Raw genomic sequence first — 18,495 nt, 5'->3', positions numbered from 1 at the left:
TAAAAGCGACAAAAAGAAAGCCTTAGATAAGTAATAATCCAAATAGTAAATTCAGATATCTTAATAATCACACAGACCACGAACGCGATAAAAATCACGAGAAGGATAGATATGATATCGGTAAAACTTTCTTTATCAATGAAAGAAGAAGACATTGATTAAAATTTTAAGAAAGAAGTTTAAGAAACATTTTTTTTGAATACTAATTATTATATATCTTATGAGGATGACATCATTTGATTAATTGATTTTGTATACTTTTTTTATGCATCATTTGATTTTACTGATGTTATATTTCGGAGTTCAAAGATATACATATTTACATATGAAAGAACTACATAAACAATGATTTATTTTTCGATTCCTTTATAAAAAGTGGAGGTAGTAAGCGAAATGTATGATGCTATCAAAGAGGGAGGGAGTACGCGGATCATAGGCCATTTAGTGCGAGTCCCAGCATCAAGTTATTTCTTTGCTCTCTTACATTTACGAAAAGTATCTATAACTAATTTGTTTCTACCAATATAACTAACTGCAAGATTTTAAAAATCATTCAAAACATTCTTTATTGCAAAGTAATACATGAGAAAGGGCCGGCCGGCTAAGTAAAAAATGAAAATAAAAAAACAATAGAGTAGCAGGTTGTTTCAAGGGAGAAATAAAGCATAAATGCCTGCCAGGCCCTAACCCATATATTGGCAGTTCCTTCCCCGCTACTCCGCATTATTATTAAAACTAGCTACCCATGCGTTTATCTGATTAACAGTACTAACTGTACTACGACCAACACCACTATAAAAATTTTTCACTGTTGAGATTTTAATATTCCCTCCAAGACCACGAATATCTACCGCTACCGAGATAAACATCTCATCAGAAGTATAATTCCTCGCCTTCATAAGTCGATCAAAGTGTTGTTTAAAGCGGATTCTAATATCTCCAGTAATATCAAAAATTCCAGATAAATTGGAACCTTCAGATGAAGAGCTTGAACTAGTTGAAGCTGAGGCAGAGTTTAGCGAACTTCCCAATTCAGATTCATTAGTTTCAGATTCATTGAACACGCTTTGTTGATCGAAATTGGCTCTTTGGACAACCGCATAACGTTGGGCCAAATCATTTTGAAGAATTTCAATAGAAGCTTTGATTGATGTAAATTCGGACGAAATGTTTCCAAAATCATTATGACAGGCTTCTTCGATCCTATCAAGCCTTTCAGTAACAGTACTGATCATTGAAAAGATTTTCTGTGTCTCCTTAGTGAAGTCATCATCACGTGCCTTGTTTTCCGCGGTAAGTTTATTATTAAGATCATTATTGATTCTGTCGAGCTTCTCAGTGAAAATAGAATTAATATCGGAAATACATGTGTCAAATTTATCATTAAGTTCAGTAGAGATCTGGTCATGAAGTGACCTCTTTCCCGGTATATTATTTAGTATACCAAGATCGATGAGAATTTTGATGACATGTGCGGAAAGTTCATTAGAGATCTTTTGTTTTAGATTTCCATACATGGTGACGATTCCTACGAATATCGCTGGACTAATGAACAAAAAAATGACGGTTAAGGCCAAAAATGACATGGCTTCCGAAGAGTTGAGCAATGACAAACTGGACATGATTAGGCGTAGTAATTTTATTGAGATTTTATTGGTGGATCAAGTTTTTTAGATAATATCGCTTGATTTTTTTAATAGCAATAGTTATCTTGCGTAAATGCGCTGGGAGAAAGGTTTATTTTATACTGTATGCTTACTACGCGTGAAAAGAGAATTTAACCCGATTTAATAAAAATTACGTGTATTTGTCATAACTATATTTTTCATAATTATATTTTTTCAGCTAAAGCAATTATAACGGCCTGGATCCTGTCTAATAATAACAAATGTTCCTCCCTGAATTTGAGGCGCATTTAACAATACGGCTTAAAAGTAAATCCGACGAATTACGGTTCTATGTCAACTTAATGTAACACTAATGGAGCAATACCGTGTCTCAAAATTTTCCGTTTACTTCTAAGATCTCTTGCAAAACAGAAGATCGCATGTGGTGTATTTTTGTTTGAGTTCACAGCCCCTCCCAAATAGGAAGTTCGTTATGTATTATTAACCTATCCCTATTTCAATTGTAATCAAAAAAAATCGGAATATTTGTTCGAGATCTGTAGATGACGAACCGCACATGTTACCACTAATTCCTATTCAAAAACGGATTAATATGTGATTAGCATATACACGTAATTTGAATGCACTAACGTCAGTAGGATAATAAAAATTTACCGTTTATCCGAGGATCTGTAAATCATAGATTCTAATCGACTCTATTTCCATTTTGAATTTCTTTTTAACGACGCCCTGTCTTACGATCCGCAAAATGTAAATCAGGGATGTGTTTTTTTATTAGTAATTCAGAACTGCGTAATGAGTGAGATAGAACATACCAGAACATTGGGGAAAGTTCATAAGTATAGTAACGCAAAAATATTGCTCTTATAGCCGGGGTTATTAATAGATCCTCTGTCTTAGCGCCTTTACGACTGCGGATGCCGGTGACGTCTTACTGCGGAGGAATATAGGGATGACGTTTACATGATATCTAAGCCACCCACGTGATTCGGAAAAAAAGAAATATACGATAATTCAGTCAATGCGAGTAATTAATTCGCCCAATAATTCTCCTAGGCAGTTACCGGTGAAATAATAGGACTCATCATTGGAGAGGTTTTCCTTTCACGTCTTCTGTCACGATAATAATAGCCTCTGTCACAATTACCCCATTCATCGTATCCATCATATCTATTATATCCGTCATCATCCGATTCATCTGGCACCTCTTCTTCGGAATCATTGTCGTGGCTACAATTACTATCATCGTCTGTCTGAACTTCATTAATTCCTTTCTCCATTGACGAAGGCATGGGATCATCAAAATACGTATCATCATCATAATATACCTCATCATAGTCGACAAGATTCTCTGCCTCGGCTGGAGCAATTTGTGGCGTGAATGATGAATTACCTAAAGAATTAGAGCCATGTGTAACAGGAATAGGTGCGATTAATTCACTTACCTCAGCTGAATTTTGGCCGGGGCCCCCGGCTGAAATCCCCATGGGTACTTCTTCCACATCGGTGTTATCGTTATCGTTATCATTATGCTCGGAGAAATTATCTATGATATCTTGAACTTTATCATTAGTCAACTCAGAAATAGAGTTCGCACTATATGTCGTAATATACTTAATATTCTCTACGCCTACCTTTTCAAATATTATATATATCTTTACAGCTTTCTGAGTTTTCCTTTGTAAGTTTTTACGGGAGATTTCTGGGAGGCGCAATCCTGTCTCTTCAGATCGTTGCTTTCGCAACATGGATAGGTGTTCCAACATTTTATCATAGATTATTCCCTTTGCCTTTTTTTCACCTATTTTGCCTTTTCCATCTTGTACAATCACACTAACCTGAGTTAAAAATTCCTTTCCATAATAATACCAGCGCAAAATCTCTTCCTGATTAGCACGAATTGCGCCATATTCAGCATCATCCGCTTTATCGAATAATTGTGCTAGAGAAAGCAATGAATCTGTAGATGAATTTTGGTTGAGACTCTCAATTGAAATCACATCGCAAGGAATGGCTTTATCACTCGATTGGGCATCATCCTTAATACCATCAGCTATCAATTGTACGATATTTTCTGCACCTTTCTTCCTATGGCTATTTTGGCCGGGGGCCCCGGCTGAAATTTTAGTCACGGGATTCGATACCTCCAGTATCTTTTCAGAAGTGGAGCACCCGGTGTCAGATTCTTGATCTTGGTTAAGAGATGCTTGCTCTGCTTTGCTAAGTTTCTTTTCCTTATTGCGTTGCTTTATTTCACTACTAACGATTTTCTTATGAGCCTCAAGCAAGAAACTATCCATCTCTTTCTCCTCTAACGGTTTTTCATGATGGACCGCACCCGAATTGAAGTTAGATGAGTTAATGTTAGGGGTATTATCATTAGAAGAATTATCATTTAGCACCTGCCTCTGTTCCACTTTCGTGAGTCTATCTCTAACTTCAATATTCTCAGATTTCAACTCCTCGATTGTGGCCCTGAGTTTGGCATTTTCAGCATCACGCCTCTCGTTATATTCCTTATTCGCTCTTAGAAACTCGTTATTACTGCGCTTAAGTTCAGCTATTTCAGCATCAGACACTGAGAGCTTTCTTCTAAGATCAACTCTCTCAGCATCGAACTCTGAGATCTTTCTTCTAAGATCAGGTATTTCGGCATTCTCAGCCTCAAGTTCTATGATACGCTGTTTCAATACTTCAAGCTCGGATGACATGATCTATAATATATAAAACTAATAGACTGTATATAAGCATTCAAAATAAAAAATATCATGTGATTTTCCTGACCCGAGGTCAGCGAAATTTGCCAAGAAAAATTTTTATTAATATACATACATGCAAAAATAAATACAAGATCGGGACTTAGCCCGTGATACAACTGATACATGACGCTTCTATACTAAATGTCTAATGTATATCCCTACAGTCTAACTAACCACCTGACATTTACGTGACTTGGAAATTCGCCCCTCCTTCTTTACGAAATGTCTGTAAAATACATGATTATTAATTATAAGAAATTAGCCGTTAGCCATTAAGGCGCTTCGCAGGCGCTTCGCAAGATTGCAAGAAATAGGAATTTGCGAAATAATAAATCTTACGTATTATATCTATCTAGCAAGTTAGAGTATTTGAGCTGTTCCTCCTCGAAAAGCTTTCTCTTCTTTTTTGTGTCCTCCCGACTTGCCATACCGAAGTCAATCAGATAGACGCCACCGTCATCGTTAATTAAGATGTTTTCCTCCCGAATGTCATTGTGGAGGATGCCATGCTTGTGGATCGCTTCTAATCCCTTAATAGCCCTTGTCTTTTGCTGTTTCTTTATTTTTTGGTCGCTCAACGAAGTGCCGACAATAGTCATGCCGATAACGAAGCTCATACCTCCTCCATAATATCCATAACAGACCAACTTCGGGATATACTTGCCTTGGATATCAGCGAGTTCCTTGTAAATCTCTACTTCCTTCTGCATTTCTTTCAGAACATACGATGGAGCCTTCGACAAGTCTACGCTCTTCAAAGCAATCGTATCGCCACGAAACTCGCAAAGGAGTGTTTTACCACTTCGTCCTTCACCTAGTATGCCCTTAAACTTGAAGTCCGCGAAGCTAAACTTTTGCTGGTTTACTGGGATGTTAGAAGACGATTGTTGATTTGCAAAAGTGCCGGAAGTTGATTGTTGATCTATTGAGGAGCTGGAAGTCGATTTCGAATGTGACCGAAGATTACGTGAATTATTGTCTCCATGAGCCGGCACTAGTACTTGAGGTTTAGGAGACTTGGGATTCTCTTTCGCCCGTCGAGTTAGATAAGCATATGCCTTGAGTACAGGTGGAGTTTCAGATTGAAGTGGGAGGGTTTTTGAGATCCGGAGCTCTGTATGCTCTCGGAGTAGAAACCAGTGATTATCATAGGTGGAGAGAATACCATATCTAAGTTCGTTTCCTCCCATATAATTATAGATTTGTTGAACTACATCCTTGCCTTTACTCGTCTGATAAAATTCGGGAAATGTTTGTTCCCCCATATCTTCTAAAACATGTTTTCTTTTAGCTTCCATCACCAAGATCAATGAACCCACGAGATGACAGTTGAAATCTGGTATGCCGGGAGTGTCAGTAGATTTCCTTGAATATACGTAGTCTGGTCCTGTAAGATCATTCAATATCATACAAATATTAACATTTATGGCATTACGAACATCCTCTTCATCGACCACAGCAAATCTATCATTAAATCTCGGCCTCTCGAATATCGGCTGTTGGTCGAAATGAAAGCTGTTCACTTGCTCGAAAAAGTCTCCCCAAAGTTGCACACTTGCCGGCGGGTCACCTACAGCCTTAGTAGTGGTCTTCGAGGTAACGCAGTCCGGAGAATATGTTATGGGTGGTGGAATACACGACAACGCCTCTTCCAAGCTGAGAACTGGAAACGAATGCGTGTTAATATTACAAGGGCAGATGACGAAAAATTAGACTATACCAGACACTCCAGACACTTACGGGGCAATTTTACAATAACATGGATATGCCTCTTAGGCGGTTTCTCAGTCCAGTAGTCTCCAATTTCTCTTGTTGCAAGGAGCTCGGGTTCGTCATTGAGAATGAGATTGCTTAAGAGATCGTCCTGATCGTCAGGAATTTCCTTTTTCCATAGCCTGAGCCTGTCTGCAGGAAAATTGTCGAACTCTGGTGACTTTTTTGCCTTAATAGCGTCCTTGAGTTCACTAATAGGCTCGTCCCTGTTTATTTTAACAGAGAAAGCGTTCGCGGTTGTATTTCCTTTAACGAGACAGAATAAAGTGATAGACATATTTCCGACTTATATAGTATTTTTTGCGAAATGTTATTGGCTCAAAGTGCGGTATATGAGGACAAGAGTAAAAAGAATTTTATTTGTGAAAAAAAATACTGAGTGAGCACTATATGTGAGAAATTATTCTGTTTCACAAGCCTGCCGTATGATCAGCAATTGCATGGTGCAACGAACGCCTAATCACTGCGCCTCCCTAACTGTGAAGACTCTTCTCACTTATCAGTTATCACCTGATATAGTGCTACGCTTTTTTATATAGGCTAGATTGGTTAGATTTATAGTCCGATATTACATAGTGATCGGGTTCGCACCCCATTTCATTAGACGTGACCCGTTTCTCATAACGTTCGATAAAAATACTTTATTTATGAAATAAAAACGTTGCCGGAAGCCGGCTTACAATACATAAAAATTGCGACTATAGCGCTACATAACACTAAAATTATGGAGAATATACGGTGACATGGAAGTGACCCGCTCGAGGTTGAAATTGATCATTAAAAAAAACAGAAATATAGGCTTGAGAGTTCATTGGTCTTTCGCTAACTGTTCCGGGATGGATCTGACGAATACTTAGAGAAAGATTAGAAAATTGTACCCCCAACAGGCCTAACTGGTTTAACCGGTTACGAATTGCAATTTCAAGTCCGCCAACCGTTCGACCTGTGTTGATTGTAATTGCTTGATCTACTTGGTTGCTTGGAAGATCGAAGAGGTTCCCTATGGGAACGATAAGACAATTGAGAGTGATATCAATACCATCCCTATCATTGTTATCGGTCATTGTGTAGCGAATTTCCTAAATTTAAGAGCCCATAGTGAGTATTTTTTATGTCGCACTTCGCTCCCATACATAACTTCTATCACATACGCACCTTAAATTTTTTTGCGGAAAGTTGGCTGAACTTCCACATACTCCTTCCTACATGCTTTATATCTTGCTGGAAAAAGAGCGCCAAGCCGAAGTTAAGGAGATAAGAATAGTGATTAGCATTGTCGTATGATGCCAAGAGTTCTATGAAGGCACATGCAAATAGAATTCTCATACCTTTTCACATGTAGATCTACCGGAAAGACATAGTTGGTTTTACGCCTGGCGATCTCGGAATTGCGTATCCCTCAGCCTTTCATAACATATGCTTTTGTCGTCACTATTTACTTTTAGAGTTGGTCCTGTGTTGCATGTAGACCTCCTTTCACATTTTCTCACATTTGTTCGGGAAAAAAATATAGGTACTAGTTAGTATGTTTTCTTTTTCGAATATATATGCAAAAATTAATATGTCGCACAAGACCTGACTGATGATCCACTTATTTTTCTGTCGCACAGGAGTGGCCCAGCAAATTCTTCCGAGCTGATGATCACTATCCCGGGTTGACGATCAGTATTCCGGACTCGGCCATAGGCACCTTCGGTAATATTTTCCACATTAAATATATTACTTTACTATTAGCAATCATGGTGAATAACAATACTAATAAATCTCCTACGAAAGAATCTCTTGATCAATTATATGAAGTATTTTTATATAAGAAGAAGGATATAATAGCTATTCAGAAAAAGCTTGGTATTAATATCAATGCAAATCAAGAGGCAGTGCGTCAAAGCAAGGAAGAGATAACACTTGCCGATTCATATGAGTTGTTGTTAGACTTGGTGGGAGATATGTTACCAATACAGGAGGAACTCAACATCGAAGGCAATCCCATTCTAGAGGTGGAACTTAGGAGTTATAAAGCTTCTACGGATATTTCATATAGAGAAATATATAATTTGCTTTTATACCTGGAAGAGGATATAATAACAATTCAGGATGAACTCGGTATTATTGGTTATTCTAATCAAGAAAGGGCAGAAGAAGTCGATGAAAAAGCAAGAGCATATCTCCAAAAGTTTGAGGAATTCCACGGTCCATTAGAAGATGTTCCAATTGTGATTTTACAGAAATATGGTGAAATGGGGGTAAATGAAATTCGGTTTACTGGAGAGGGGCATCCGCTATTTCCAAATCTCTCTCCTCAACAATTGCACGAAATATTCGTCAAAAATTCAGCTAACACCGATCAGTGCCCATGTCTAGAACAGGTAAGCTAATCTATATTTTTTGTCGCACAATCTGACCGAAGGCGCTGTGCATGGCCCAGCAAATTCTTCTGAGCTGAAGATCACCGCTCCGGATTAGTAAGATCAGTAGAGTTTCACCATTCTGCTTGATTGTCGAGTAATGCTACCGAATAATTCCTTGGCGCTTGTCTGATTATAGCTATAGTGGAGTGATCGGCACCAGATCCACAGTCATAGATATATTGGAGTTATCAACACTATACCGGGTGTTATATAACCGACCACCACTCCGGAGCGATGGTCTAGCTAGAATACGGCGTTCACTCAATCTCCTTGATAATTCGTCGTTGATAAAATTTTTTAAGGATGCAACATCTCTTGGTGTATTATGTGGTATTCCCAGTTGCCTTGCGAGTTGATGGATCGGATCTAGGGGATGTACCCGAATCGGCACGAAATTCTCAACATGGATATTTGGACTAAGCGAGGAAACCAGTTGATCTACGGCCTCTTTGCTAATATTATTACACCCCCTTCAAATTGAGGTATTTTAAATTAAGACATGAACCAGCAATTTCTTTGATAGTTATATCGGTAATATTACAAAAGCTAAGGTCGAGTTGCTGGAGCCTTGGGCAAGAACGAATAACATTACAAATTGATGTTTCAGAATATTCTCTACGATTAGAGATATTTAGATATTCTAATCTATGGCATGACTTCACGATTCTCCATAGACCACTGCCATCTACTTCTCGAGTACTAAAGCCACCTGGTCGATCAATGCATAGATTGAGATACTTCAGATTTGGGTATGAACTCGCTATCAGTTCTAATGCTCTATTACTAAATGCTATGCTATTTATGAAACTCAAGTGGGTTATATTTGGGCGTGAATGTACAATGCTTATGATTTTTTTATCTGAAAGTGAATGGTAGTATGATACTTCGAGATGAGTTACATTTGAGCAATAAACTGGCGTTTGCTTCCTACGTACTAACTTTATGAATTTTTTCAATCGAGAGAGATCCTTTGCACGTTCTATCCTTATGAATTTATTTAATCGAGGGTGATCCTTTGCACAGTAATTTTTATAATCATTTGGAAGAGATTGTCCAGGATATAAGTCTTTCCCTCTCAATTTGATACGCTTCCACAGAATAGGGGCACCGCATCTGTACCACAATCGGGATACATATAGAGCGGGATAGAGGGATTTATCTATCAATAAGAAATGTAAAATCTGTTCTAATAGTTCTGGTAAATAAAAGATGCTTGATTGCGCCGTACATAGTGCATGTTATATGTTGTATCTTTAAACGAAAAAATAAAATTAGCCGAGCCTAGTTCGCTGGTAAATTACTGCTCTGGACTAGTTGGATCGAACTCCCAGATATTCACTCAGCTCGGGATAATTGAACACGCCTACAATCCTATCCTGTCTTTTATTCTTGACAGTGATAAAGCCGGTTGTCCTATCATATGTGTGCTCATATTTGGCTGGATTGCATAGGGGCAAATATTGTGTGGGATTAGTAGTAAATTTACCTGTGGTCTTGCGTCGATTATTCTTTGATTTCTTAGCCATTACTAGATAGTTTATCCGATTCAATTAATCTATTCTTTTTCTGAACAAATATAAGAAATAAGGGAGGGCTGATTAATCAACCTGGCATTTCATCTATATCACTTCTTAAACATTTTTATATATCTGAAAAAAATAAACTGAATATTTATCGCACAATCTGGCCGAAGGCGCTGTGTATGGCTCGTCTATTTCCGAATTTCAGCTAACATTGCATCAATTTCTGCTAACATTGAATCCATATCCATTGTTTGAGACTTTTTTGGATCGTTATTTCTAGACTGAGATGCAGGTGAAGAAGCCTGTGTTTGGGGGTTTGGACCATCACCTGTCTCTGGTTCAGATTTGGGCTCCTTCTTCGATTTTGGATCACCCAAAGCGTAATTTTTTCCCTGCATCAAGACGGTTAATTTTATGTCTTAATGCGATTTCTGAAAGATTGTCGAGATGTTGAGGGGTTGGATTTGGACCGGCATGAACCATCGAGGCGTGTTTAGCTCCTATTTTTCTTAGAAGCTCGGGGGTAATCTCATCTTCGTCCTGATTAGTTTTTAAACTCTTTATGAATTTGGCAAATGGCACATTATTACGCTTTCCAGTTTCAGTATAAACTGGATCACGCAACTTCCCAGCCTTAATAGCGTCTTGAATCCAGGTAAGTAATTCCCTAGCACGTTCTGGATCCTTTTCCATAGAGAGTAAGCGCATAGGCATCGGTTTATCTCTCTGTTTGCGACATCCAGTGCAATACCAAGAATAACCAGCTTTATACCACGCTGGCAGATCTTCGGAATCTGGTTTGTAATTAATAATCTGGAGAGATGATACTTCAGCAGGCCTCATGCTCAGCATCACTATCACATCCGCGAAATCCTGCATAGAGGGAATTTTAGAAGTATCGATATTCTGGAGTCTCCTATGCACTTTCTCAAAGGTAAAATGTTCTGGAGTTCTACCTGGATTAGCCAAGCGCTTCTCAGTCCGCTCTTGCTGGATTTTATTGGAAGCTGTAGTGGTCTTCGAATCTTTGGCATAGCGATCAATAAGTTCACGATCAGCCCCGTACTCTGCTAAATACTTACGAAATCGTGATTGGTTTGAGCTAGAAGCAACCATTTCCTTATCATCAATTACTCCATCCTTACTTCCTTTTGGTCCCAAATCTAAAGTATTAATAAAAATATCCCACTTATCTTCACTTTTAGTGACTTCTTGAGCCTTTTTCCTGACTGAATATATCATATTTCTCTGATCTGGCACGAGAGCCTCTTTCTGCTCTTTGCTAAATGCACTTCTCTTTTCAGTGCCTCTCGCAAGGGCTTCCTTAACGCACTTACGGGCCTTCCAATCTGGAAGTAAAGCATTAAGTTCAGGGGGCATGTTCGCTTAATTGCTCTGGGCTGGACTCTGTGGATAAGTTATATCTTTCTAAGAACTGTTCTAGAATCAAAACAAATTTATTAGTTTTCGCTTTCCGGGTCTTTTGGGTGGGTTCTGCAGTAGACATGTCGATATAAGTAGACTTCAGTTGTTTCTTCTACTTATATTATGTGAGAAAAAATTCAATTCAAAAAATTCCCTCAGAGCTATACTTCTTCGAAAAGGGAAAATAACAGAGATGGCTCTTGACTAAGAGCGAAAAAAAAATGATATAGCTTATGCTCTGCCATTAAGGCGCTTCCCAGACTGGCATAATATATTTTTGAATATCTATAATAAAAATGAAGATAAGTTTAACGTATATTAATCTTAAAAACTTTTCCAGAAAGAAGTACTATGCCCTTTGGTCTCTTTGGTGAATACATATCTGATTCGGAGGACGAGAATTACCCAACTTGGCCTTGCCTAAATAAGAAAGATGATGGGTCTATCGGCGGGAAAAGATACTTTTGCGAGGGCGGGTGTGTCAGACACTATAAGTCTCCACCAAATAAAATGTGTGCATCCTGTAATGGGCCAATCCATTCTCGAACTGGCTTTCGTATGATGTATAAGAAAAACTGGCTAGAGAATCGCAAAAAGAGTGAGTAGGGTTTGTAACTTTGGCCGAAGACGCAGTTACTAAGCTGACCCGCTAAAGCAAAGGAATTTTAAATATCTATAATAAAAGTGAAGATGAAGTTTTGAGATTATTAGTATCAAAATTACCTCGTATGGGTCGTTTTATCTGCCAATATATCAAGAGAGATGGTTCGATTTGTGGGAAAGGGTGTATGAGCGAATTAGGATGTTCCAGACATTTTAATGCCCGTCCTAGAACAATATGCCCTGTCTGTAAGATGGGAACCTATTCCGATACTGGAATCTGTAGCACACATGGTGGAATTTATGACTATGCCTGGCGCGAAAGTAAAAAAACTAAAACAGAATCAGATATGGTCAAGACTTAGTTGAATAACGATCTGAGCTGAAGTATTATTTGTCTTGCCCTATAGAATCAAAGAGTTCCTGAATATCATTATCTGTTTTCGGCCTATATGGTGGAAGCTCTGGCGTACCTTTATCTCCAAAACCAAGACCATCATATGGTTGCCGATTAATTTGATATGAACGTTCCCAAACCTGTTTTTCTTTAGGCCCTATTTTTTTCCTATTTATCTTTACAGTATAGCCACACCAATTTCCAGCAATTGCATTAATTGCCCTTATAGCTGAATTAAGATCCGATGTTACCTTAGCACGAGACTTAAATCCGAAGAGTAATAGGGATTGATCCAGGACTTTTATAAACCTCTCGCAGGATTGTGTGAATGTTTCTGATATTATATTACTGGAAAGAATACGCTTATCATCTATGCCGGTAAAGCCTAGTATTTGAAAGAGTTCCCTTATAACTTTCCAATGATTAGCTGAATATGATTTGTGCAAGTCCTCTGCTACTGATTTCTCAGAATTATAACCAGCTTTATAATGGCTATCTTCCCATTGCGCAATATCTTTGACCTCTAACCCTTTCATTGCACTTTCCTCATCATAGCCTTGCTTTCTAAAGTGAAATAACCGCAAGAAATGTTTCCGAGGTTCGGGCGGACTGAAATGTTTTACAAACTTTTTATTGCAAAGATTATCCCAAATCTCATTGTCTATATATTTACCATAAATATTTCGCATATAGAAACGTTTAAGTGCCATAGTATCTGGGATAGAGCGTTCTTGGTCAAACTTAAGATTTTCAGCTTCTTCAGGATCGAGATTCCGGGAAGTAGCAACTGCATCAAAATCTGTTTCCTTGATAACTAGTGCTTCAACCCTAACCTCATTGCGGACTTTTTTACGATTCCCTATAACTCCTCGGCTCTCATCCATTTTTATTAGTTGGAGAGAAGCACCAGTACTGGCTATAAGACTACAAAGCTTCTCAATAAAATATCTCGCAGAAAGCCGTTTCTGATGCTCAACTTCGACAAATGTTATTACAGCAGGAGATTCATCGATTTTATAAGAAACGGCGTTGCTATCCCATTCACGGTGACCCTTTATTGATGTAGGCAAATTATTAGGTCGAGCACTTTCAAGTTCTGCTCGGATATTTTCACGACCTGGTGGACGAAAAAGTTCATTAGAATTTTTTTGATAAAACACAGAAACAATACGACGAGGACAGTCACGAATTCGATAAAGCATTTGCGCAAGAGCCTCAACATGAACTGGAGTGGTGATATTTGTAATAGCTATAACTATATCAAAATGGCCCGTAACCTCAAATGATATTTCCGCCTCCACTGTATTTGTGTAAGCTACACAGTCAAGCTCACCCCAAGCAACATCAATATTAGAGAAGTCTTTTTGTCTCTGCTTCCCATCCATATTCCCATAATATGCACGGGCTTTAACAGGAGAATTGTCAGGTTTAAACAACTTAGATGCTTTTTCTACTAGCGCTCTAGCCATCACTGCTCCAGTAGATACGAATGCTACACGTTTGCCCTGCCTCAAAAGATCATATCCTATTCGCATGGCTTCAGCTCCGCTATTCGGATCATAAATAAATTCAACTGTCTCGCCTATACGAGGCTGATACTTATTATCAACTATGCAAATATTTTCACCACGATAAGTCTGGAGGAAGGTTAGTGTTGATTTATTTGCAAAAGCATCCATGGCCAAAACATGTCTCGCAGATCTTAGTACATCACGTATTGCATTCTCAGATTCTCGTGCATTTGTACCGCTAGACATTTGACGCATAATGGCATTAGCTTCATCAAGAATAGCTACAAATAGACGGGCTGTAAACTCGATACGGAAAAGACTCTCAACCTGTACTATGATAATATCCCACTCATTTATAGATAAGTCTCCTTGTATATTTTGATAATTGCAAATTCGAAAACTAGATGCTTTTAGCTCATCAAGTTTCGTTTTTGATTCATTACTAAGAGACTTTTGGTAAGAAACCCAGATATAATATGGCAAAGAAGAGAGATCATGTACCTTATTTTTCAATGCCATAATAATCTCTCTTAATGTAGTGGTTTTCCATGTTCCCGGAGGAGAACGAATAAGTGTTGTCGTTTTCTTAATACCCAAGAAATCGGGATATACTTCTGGAGCATCCTTTAATTTTTCTACATTAATCATTGTCTCTGATAATTCTACAAGGGGGCGTGGATTTGATATAGCATCACCTATTCTTTCGACTATTCCTCGCTTAGGTTTTGCAGAAATTTCGATCACTTTTCCAAATGCTAATCCTTTATGATCTGGTTTATAATTTTTTTGCCGATAGCATTTGAGTACAAAACAGCCATTACTTCGAAGAAAGCCATATAACTGATCCTTTTCGTGCTTGATTTCACAAATAGGACATGCTTCATATAATTGGGCTTGAAAGTGGACAAATCCATTCCCAATTTTTCTGATCTCAAGCCATCCATATTTTGCGATAACTAAGCTGGCTCCGTTACTTAAGGGCGGTTTCATCTTCGATGGGCTGAAATTTCTTCTCTTCTTTCTCGGGAGAAAAGGTCTGTGGCCAGATTTCAGAAGCGTTCCACTTAGGCTGAACTAAATAATCTTCTAGCTTGTGATATCCTTTCTTAACTGAAGAAATCGCAGGTCTTTTAACTCTATCTTCCTTTGCTGATCCAAGGAGCCGGAGACTAAAGCGATATTTATAAAGTCCAATATCAATAAACTTTGAGTATGGTTTTCCAACCTTATCAGCGACTTTTTCCACAAAACCCTTAAGATCTCTGTAGTCAATAAACCGTGCATATTTATATACAATATGCCAACTGCATTTATTAGCATTAGACGAGCTGGCTAAAGTAAAAGCATCTAATATTGCAAAATGCTTTAAATCAGTATTTATAATATCGACACAGGCAATTAAGATTTTGGATAATAAATCTTCACGAGAAATTTTACTCTCATCTAAGGAAGGAAATTTAGGATTCATGGGATCGGGCTTTTGCCTCGCATCAATATCCAGAACCAGACGGAGAAGCAAATTCCCATCAATGCACTCGTGAGCATCAGGAAACCCATAAACTTCGGATGGATGATCGACTACTGTAAAGCCCTTTCCTGCAACCCGAACTATATATTTATTTAAAATCTCTTCAGGATCATAAGTATCTAGAAGAGCGACATCATCTTTACTGATAGACAAGTTTTGGAAATACACATGATTATTATGACCAGGCTTATAATTAAGGTCAGTTAATCCTGAGAAAAGCTTTATTACTCCGGGGTGAGGCCCAGCATTTTTTTGCGCAAGAAGCATGGTGTATATGCAAGAAAGCAGTATAAAATAACAGAGAAACTAGCAAAGTTCAAAATAAAAATTCTATATAATTTTGAGCGAATATGCTTGCTAGCGCGGGCAAAATACTGGGTCAGTAGTAGTACCCCAAAGTAATCAATATAATAATGCCTAAAAGTAATCGATGTAGTAGTACTCCAAAGTATCCCAGAGTAGAAACTATACAGGAACAAGAGCTAGAAGGCGAAAACAAGCAAGTTTATGGTAACCCACTCAAGCAGAATTATATATAGGAAAGAAAAGAGAAATTTCACTTGAGTGGCCTACCACCGATAGGCAGGAAAGAGACTGGAAAGGCAGAAAGGTTCAGGAGAATACACGAAAAAAGATATGAAAGCGATATAGCCTGAACCAATTCGACACTTCGCATGAGCCTCACACAGCAATCAGAAAGGGCATATAAAGGGCGGGATTGCAAGAATAGGCACAAATTCGGCACTTCGTGCCTCATCTTTGGCAATCAAAAGGGTTATGAAAGGCAAGATTGCACATCTAGGTCACCAATTCGGCACTTCGTGCCTCATTCCTGGCAATCAAAAAGTGAGGAAATGGATTGTGAAATGTCTTCGGCAAATAGATGGATTGCAAATTCGGCACTTTGTGCCTCATCCGGCAATCAAATGGGCATCTCCAAATCTCCGACCAACTGATACACCAGATCGAATCCTGAATATCCCTTGAAAGTTGCAAGAAGGTTGCGAGAAAGTGACGGGGAAGTGCCTGGAACTGGCGAGGAACTGGATCACATGATTAACGCAGTAGGCGCAGTAGAATTTCGTTAATTTCGGCCAGCACTATTCCATATTTTTTTTGCATAAATTTCAGGATGCAATATCTCGGCATCCAGGCATCCGATTCATGCGATCTTAGCATCATTGGAAAGCTCTCAACGCCCTCATCAGAACAAGCTTAAAACCGCACGAATCCAATCACAGGAAGCCAAGATATTCCGCCCTAAAGATTAGGTCAAAAATATAGCATAATGCCGGCCAAAATCTGATTAGCAAATTTACTGTGCCACCCGATCACAACATGATTTTTAGCAATCAAGGCCGGCCAAGCATTTTGGCCACAAAAAGGCTACAGAGCAATGAAAACAAGCAAATAGTTACAAGGCAGTAAAAAGATAGCAGAACAATAAAATCAAGCAAATATCTATAAAGCAACCAAACAGTCACAGACCAGTGAAAACAGATGGATAGCAATAAAGCATTAGAAAGGGCATAGACATGTAAAAATAAGTAAGTAGGGATCAATATCTATAAGTAGGCATCACTATAGTGTAAGTAGATAGATTAAGTAGACATCACTATATATATAGTGATGTCTACTTAATCTATCTACTACATAATTGTATCTTCTTATTTTTTCTCCATTCTGCAACAAATGCTACAATAGAATCATTTGATTTTAAATTAAAGTGATCTGCTTTAGGATTAGAACTTTTTTGATAACATATGAGACCAAGTTCTATTTTTCCCCATTCTTTTGGAAGATTACGAGATAAAATCTCTTCTTCAATTTAACCAAATGTAACCAAATTATTTAAATCATAAGGTATATGTCAATTGCACCATCAAGTTTTTTTCGTAGTTGCTTAAGTTTATCAAAACAAACTAATGGAATATATCCTAAATCAAATTTGTGAGTTCGTATTCATAAAAATATTAACTAATTATATTACTTACGTAAATCAGGTTTTGATATTTTTGACATAAATTGTATATCATTTGGTAAACTTGATGGAGTAGATAGCACAGTACTTTCTAAAGCAGTTGAATCAACTGTTAAATCAAAACAATTTTCTTTCACAATAATACAATCTTTATTCACAACAATTTGGTCTTTTACAGTAATACAATCTTCTTTCACAGAAATTAATTTATTTGGAGTAAACTGCTTATTTATTATATCTTGGATATATTTAAATAAGATAAGAATATATTTATTGTTAAAATATAACAAATTATATAAATATACCATTCTTTTTGACACGGTATTTCATAGTAATACACTTTTGACAAATATTTACATTATTTGGAATTAACGAAAAATCAATTTTTGAAGAAATGTTAGCAAAAATCCAATTAACAAATTCTAAGTCTAATGAATGTTTTTGATTTATAGTGCCTTTTTGTGTAAGAGGTTTATGGTAAAAATCTACTATATAGTCACGTTTAACTTTTTTCCTTTTCCATACAACTACTTTTGCTTGACAAATACAATCTTGACCATATATGCTTTGACAATCTAAGCAAATAAGGCAAATTAGACAAGCGTTCAAATGAAAGTTCAAAAAAGTCATTATTCAATAAGTGAAGAATAGTATAAGGAAAAAAATTTAAAATACGTTTATTGGCAATTTAGTATATTATATATATAATTTTCACATGTTATATACAACATGTCGTGTGTTTTATTTATTTTTCAATTTGCCGCCAACCCGCCAACCCGCCAAGCTTCTAGCAGCAAAAATTGCTGAGTATTTTACATATTTTGAATTTTGCTGTAATGTGCATAATGGAAAGATATGCAACTATTATTTCTATTTCATATTATAGGATGGGTTGTATACTTGTATTAGAAATATTGGGAATTAATTAGAGGAGATTTTAATTGTAAATTTAATGATATTAA

General features: G+C 37.4%; 10 protein-coding genes across 11 annotated transcripts; 3 read left to right on the top strand and 7 right to left on the bottom strand.

Moving 5' to 3' along the window:
* Positions 1-713: 713 nt before the first annotated feature.
* On the bottom strand, positions 714-1,517 carry OCT59_029053 (uncharacterized protein; the record flags this gene model as incomplete). 2 transcript variants are annotated; one of them, XM_066141180.1, is made up of 2 exons in its annotated part: positions 778-792; positions 852-1,517. In XM_066141180.1, 2 exons carry the CDS (start codon positions 1,515-1,517, stop codon positions 778-780), a joined length of 681 nt encoding a protein of 226 aa, XP_065994445.1. The 2 variants fall into 2 exon arrangements, with proteins under 2 accessions (XP_065994444.1, XP_065994445.1); XM_066141179.1 differs by having other exon boundaries at positions 714-1,517.
* Positions 1,518-2,559: 1,042 nt separating this feature from the next.
* OCT59_029052 (uncharacterized protein) lies at positions 2,560-2,920 on the bottom strand (the record flags this gene model as incomplete). Its single annotated transcript, XM_066141171.1, has 2 exons — positions 2,560-2,598; positions 2,693-2,920. 2 exons carry the CDS (start codon positions 2,918-2,920, stop codon positions 2,560-2,562), a joined length of 267 nt encoding a protein of 88 aa, XP_065994443.1.
* A 254-nt stretch (positions 2,921-3,174) lies between these two features.
* On the bottom strand, positions 3,175-6,418 carry OCT59_029051 (uncharacterized protein; the record flags this gene model as incomplete). The annotated part of the gene is made up of 6 exons (XM_066141165.1): positions 6,128-6,418; positions 4,727-6,050; positions 4,562-4,613; positions 4,031-4,055; positions 3,263-3,939; positions 3,175-3,183 (listed from the first exon to the last, which is right to left on the bottom strand). The coding sequence occupies exons 2-6, from the start codon at positions 5,794-5,796 to the stop codon at positions 3,175-3,177; spliced, it is 1,833 nt and encodes a 610-aa protein (XP_065994442.1). The 5' UTR covers positions 5,797-6,050; positions 6,128-6,418.
* Positions 6,419-7,899: 1,481 nt separating this feature from the next.
* OCT59_029050 (uncharacterized protein) lies at positions 7,900-8,535 on the top strand (the record flags this gene model as incomplete). Its single annotated transcript, XM_066141156.1, has 1 exon — positions 7,900-8,535. The coding sequence occupies one exon, from the start codon at positions 7,900-7,902 to the stop codon at positions 8,533-8,535; it is 636 nt and encodes a 211-aa protein (XP_065994441.1).
* Positions 8,536-9,029: 494 nt separating this feature from the next.
* On the bottom strand, positions 9,030-10,094 carry OCT59_029049 (uncharacterized protein; the record flags this gene model as incomplete). The annotated part of the gene is made up of 2 exons (XM_066141151.1): positions 9,030-9,727; positions 10,055-10,094. 2 exons carry the CDS (start codon positions 10,092-10,094, stop codon positions 9,030-9,032), a joined length of 738 nt encoding a protein of 245 aa, XP_065994440.1.
* A 185-nt stretch (positions 10,095-10,279) lies between these two features.
* Positions 10,280-11,471, bottom strand: OCT59_029048 (uncharacterized protein; the record flags this gene model as incomplete). The annotated part of the gene is made up of 2 exons (XM_066141140.1): positions 10,280-10,483; positions 10,572-11,471. The coding sequence occupies 2 exons, from the start codon at positions 11,469-11,471 to the stop codon at positions 10,280-10,282; spliced, it is 1,104 nt and encodes a 367-aa protein (XP_065994439.1).
* Positions 11,472-11,867: 396 nt separating this feature from the next.
* OCT59_029047 (uncharacterized protein) lies at positions 11,868-12,481 on the top strand (the record flags this gene model as incomplete). The annotated part of the gene is made up of 2 exons (XM_066141132.1): positions 11,868-12,118; positions 12,202-12,481. 2 exons carry the CDS (start codon positions 11,868-11,870, stop codon positions 12,479-12,481), a joined length of 531 nt encoding a protein of 176 aa, XP_065994438.1.
* Positions 12,482-12,506: 25 nt separating this feature from the next.
* OCT59_029046 (uncharacterized protein) lies at positions 12,507-15,819 on the bottom strand (the record flags this gene model as incomplete). The annotated part of the gene is made up of 2 exons (XM_066141122.1): positions 12,507-14,949; positions 14,999-15,819. 2 exons carry the CDS (start codon positions 15,817-15,819, stop codon positions 12,507-12,509), a joined length of 3,264 nt encoding a protein of 1,087 aa, XP_065994437.1.
* A 146-nt stretch (positions 15,820-15,965) lies between these two features.
* OCT59_029045 (uncharacterized protein) lies at positions 15,966-16,539 on the top strand (the record flags this gene model as incomplete). The annotated part of the gene is made up of 3 exons (XM_066141116.1): positions 15,966-16,062; positions 16,135-16,162; positions 16,242-16,539. 3 exons carry the CDS (start codon positions 15,966-15,968, stop codon positions 16,537-16,539), a joined length of 423 nt encoding a protein of 140 aa, XP_065994436.1.
* Positions 16,540-17,194: 655 nt separating this feature from the next.
* OCT59_029044 (uncharacterized protein) lies at positions 17,195-18,163 on the bottom strand (the record flags this gene model as incomplete). Its single annotated transcript, XM_025328773.1, has 3 exons — positions 17,195-17,373; positions 17,547-17,771; positions 17,839-18,163. The coding sequence occupies 3 exons, from the start codon at positions 18,161-18,163 to the stop codon at positions 17,195-17,197; spliced, it is 729 nt and encodes a 242-aa protein (XP_025165181.1).
* Between the last annotated feature and the right edge of the window lie 332 nt (positions 18,164-18,495).

Source organism: Rhizophagus irregularis, chromosome 9 (assembly GCF_026210795.1).
Source record: "Rhizophagus irregularis chromosome 9, complete sequence".
Classification (NCBI taxonomy): Eukaryota; Fungi; Glomeromycota; class Glomeromycetes; order Glomerales; family Glomeraceae; genus Rhizophagus; species Rhizophagus irregularis.
The sequence above is the reverse complement of the archived record's forward strand: the minus strand, read 5'-3'. Positions and strand labels throughout refer to the sequence as shown.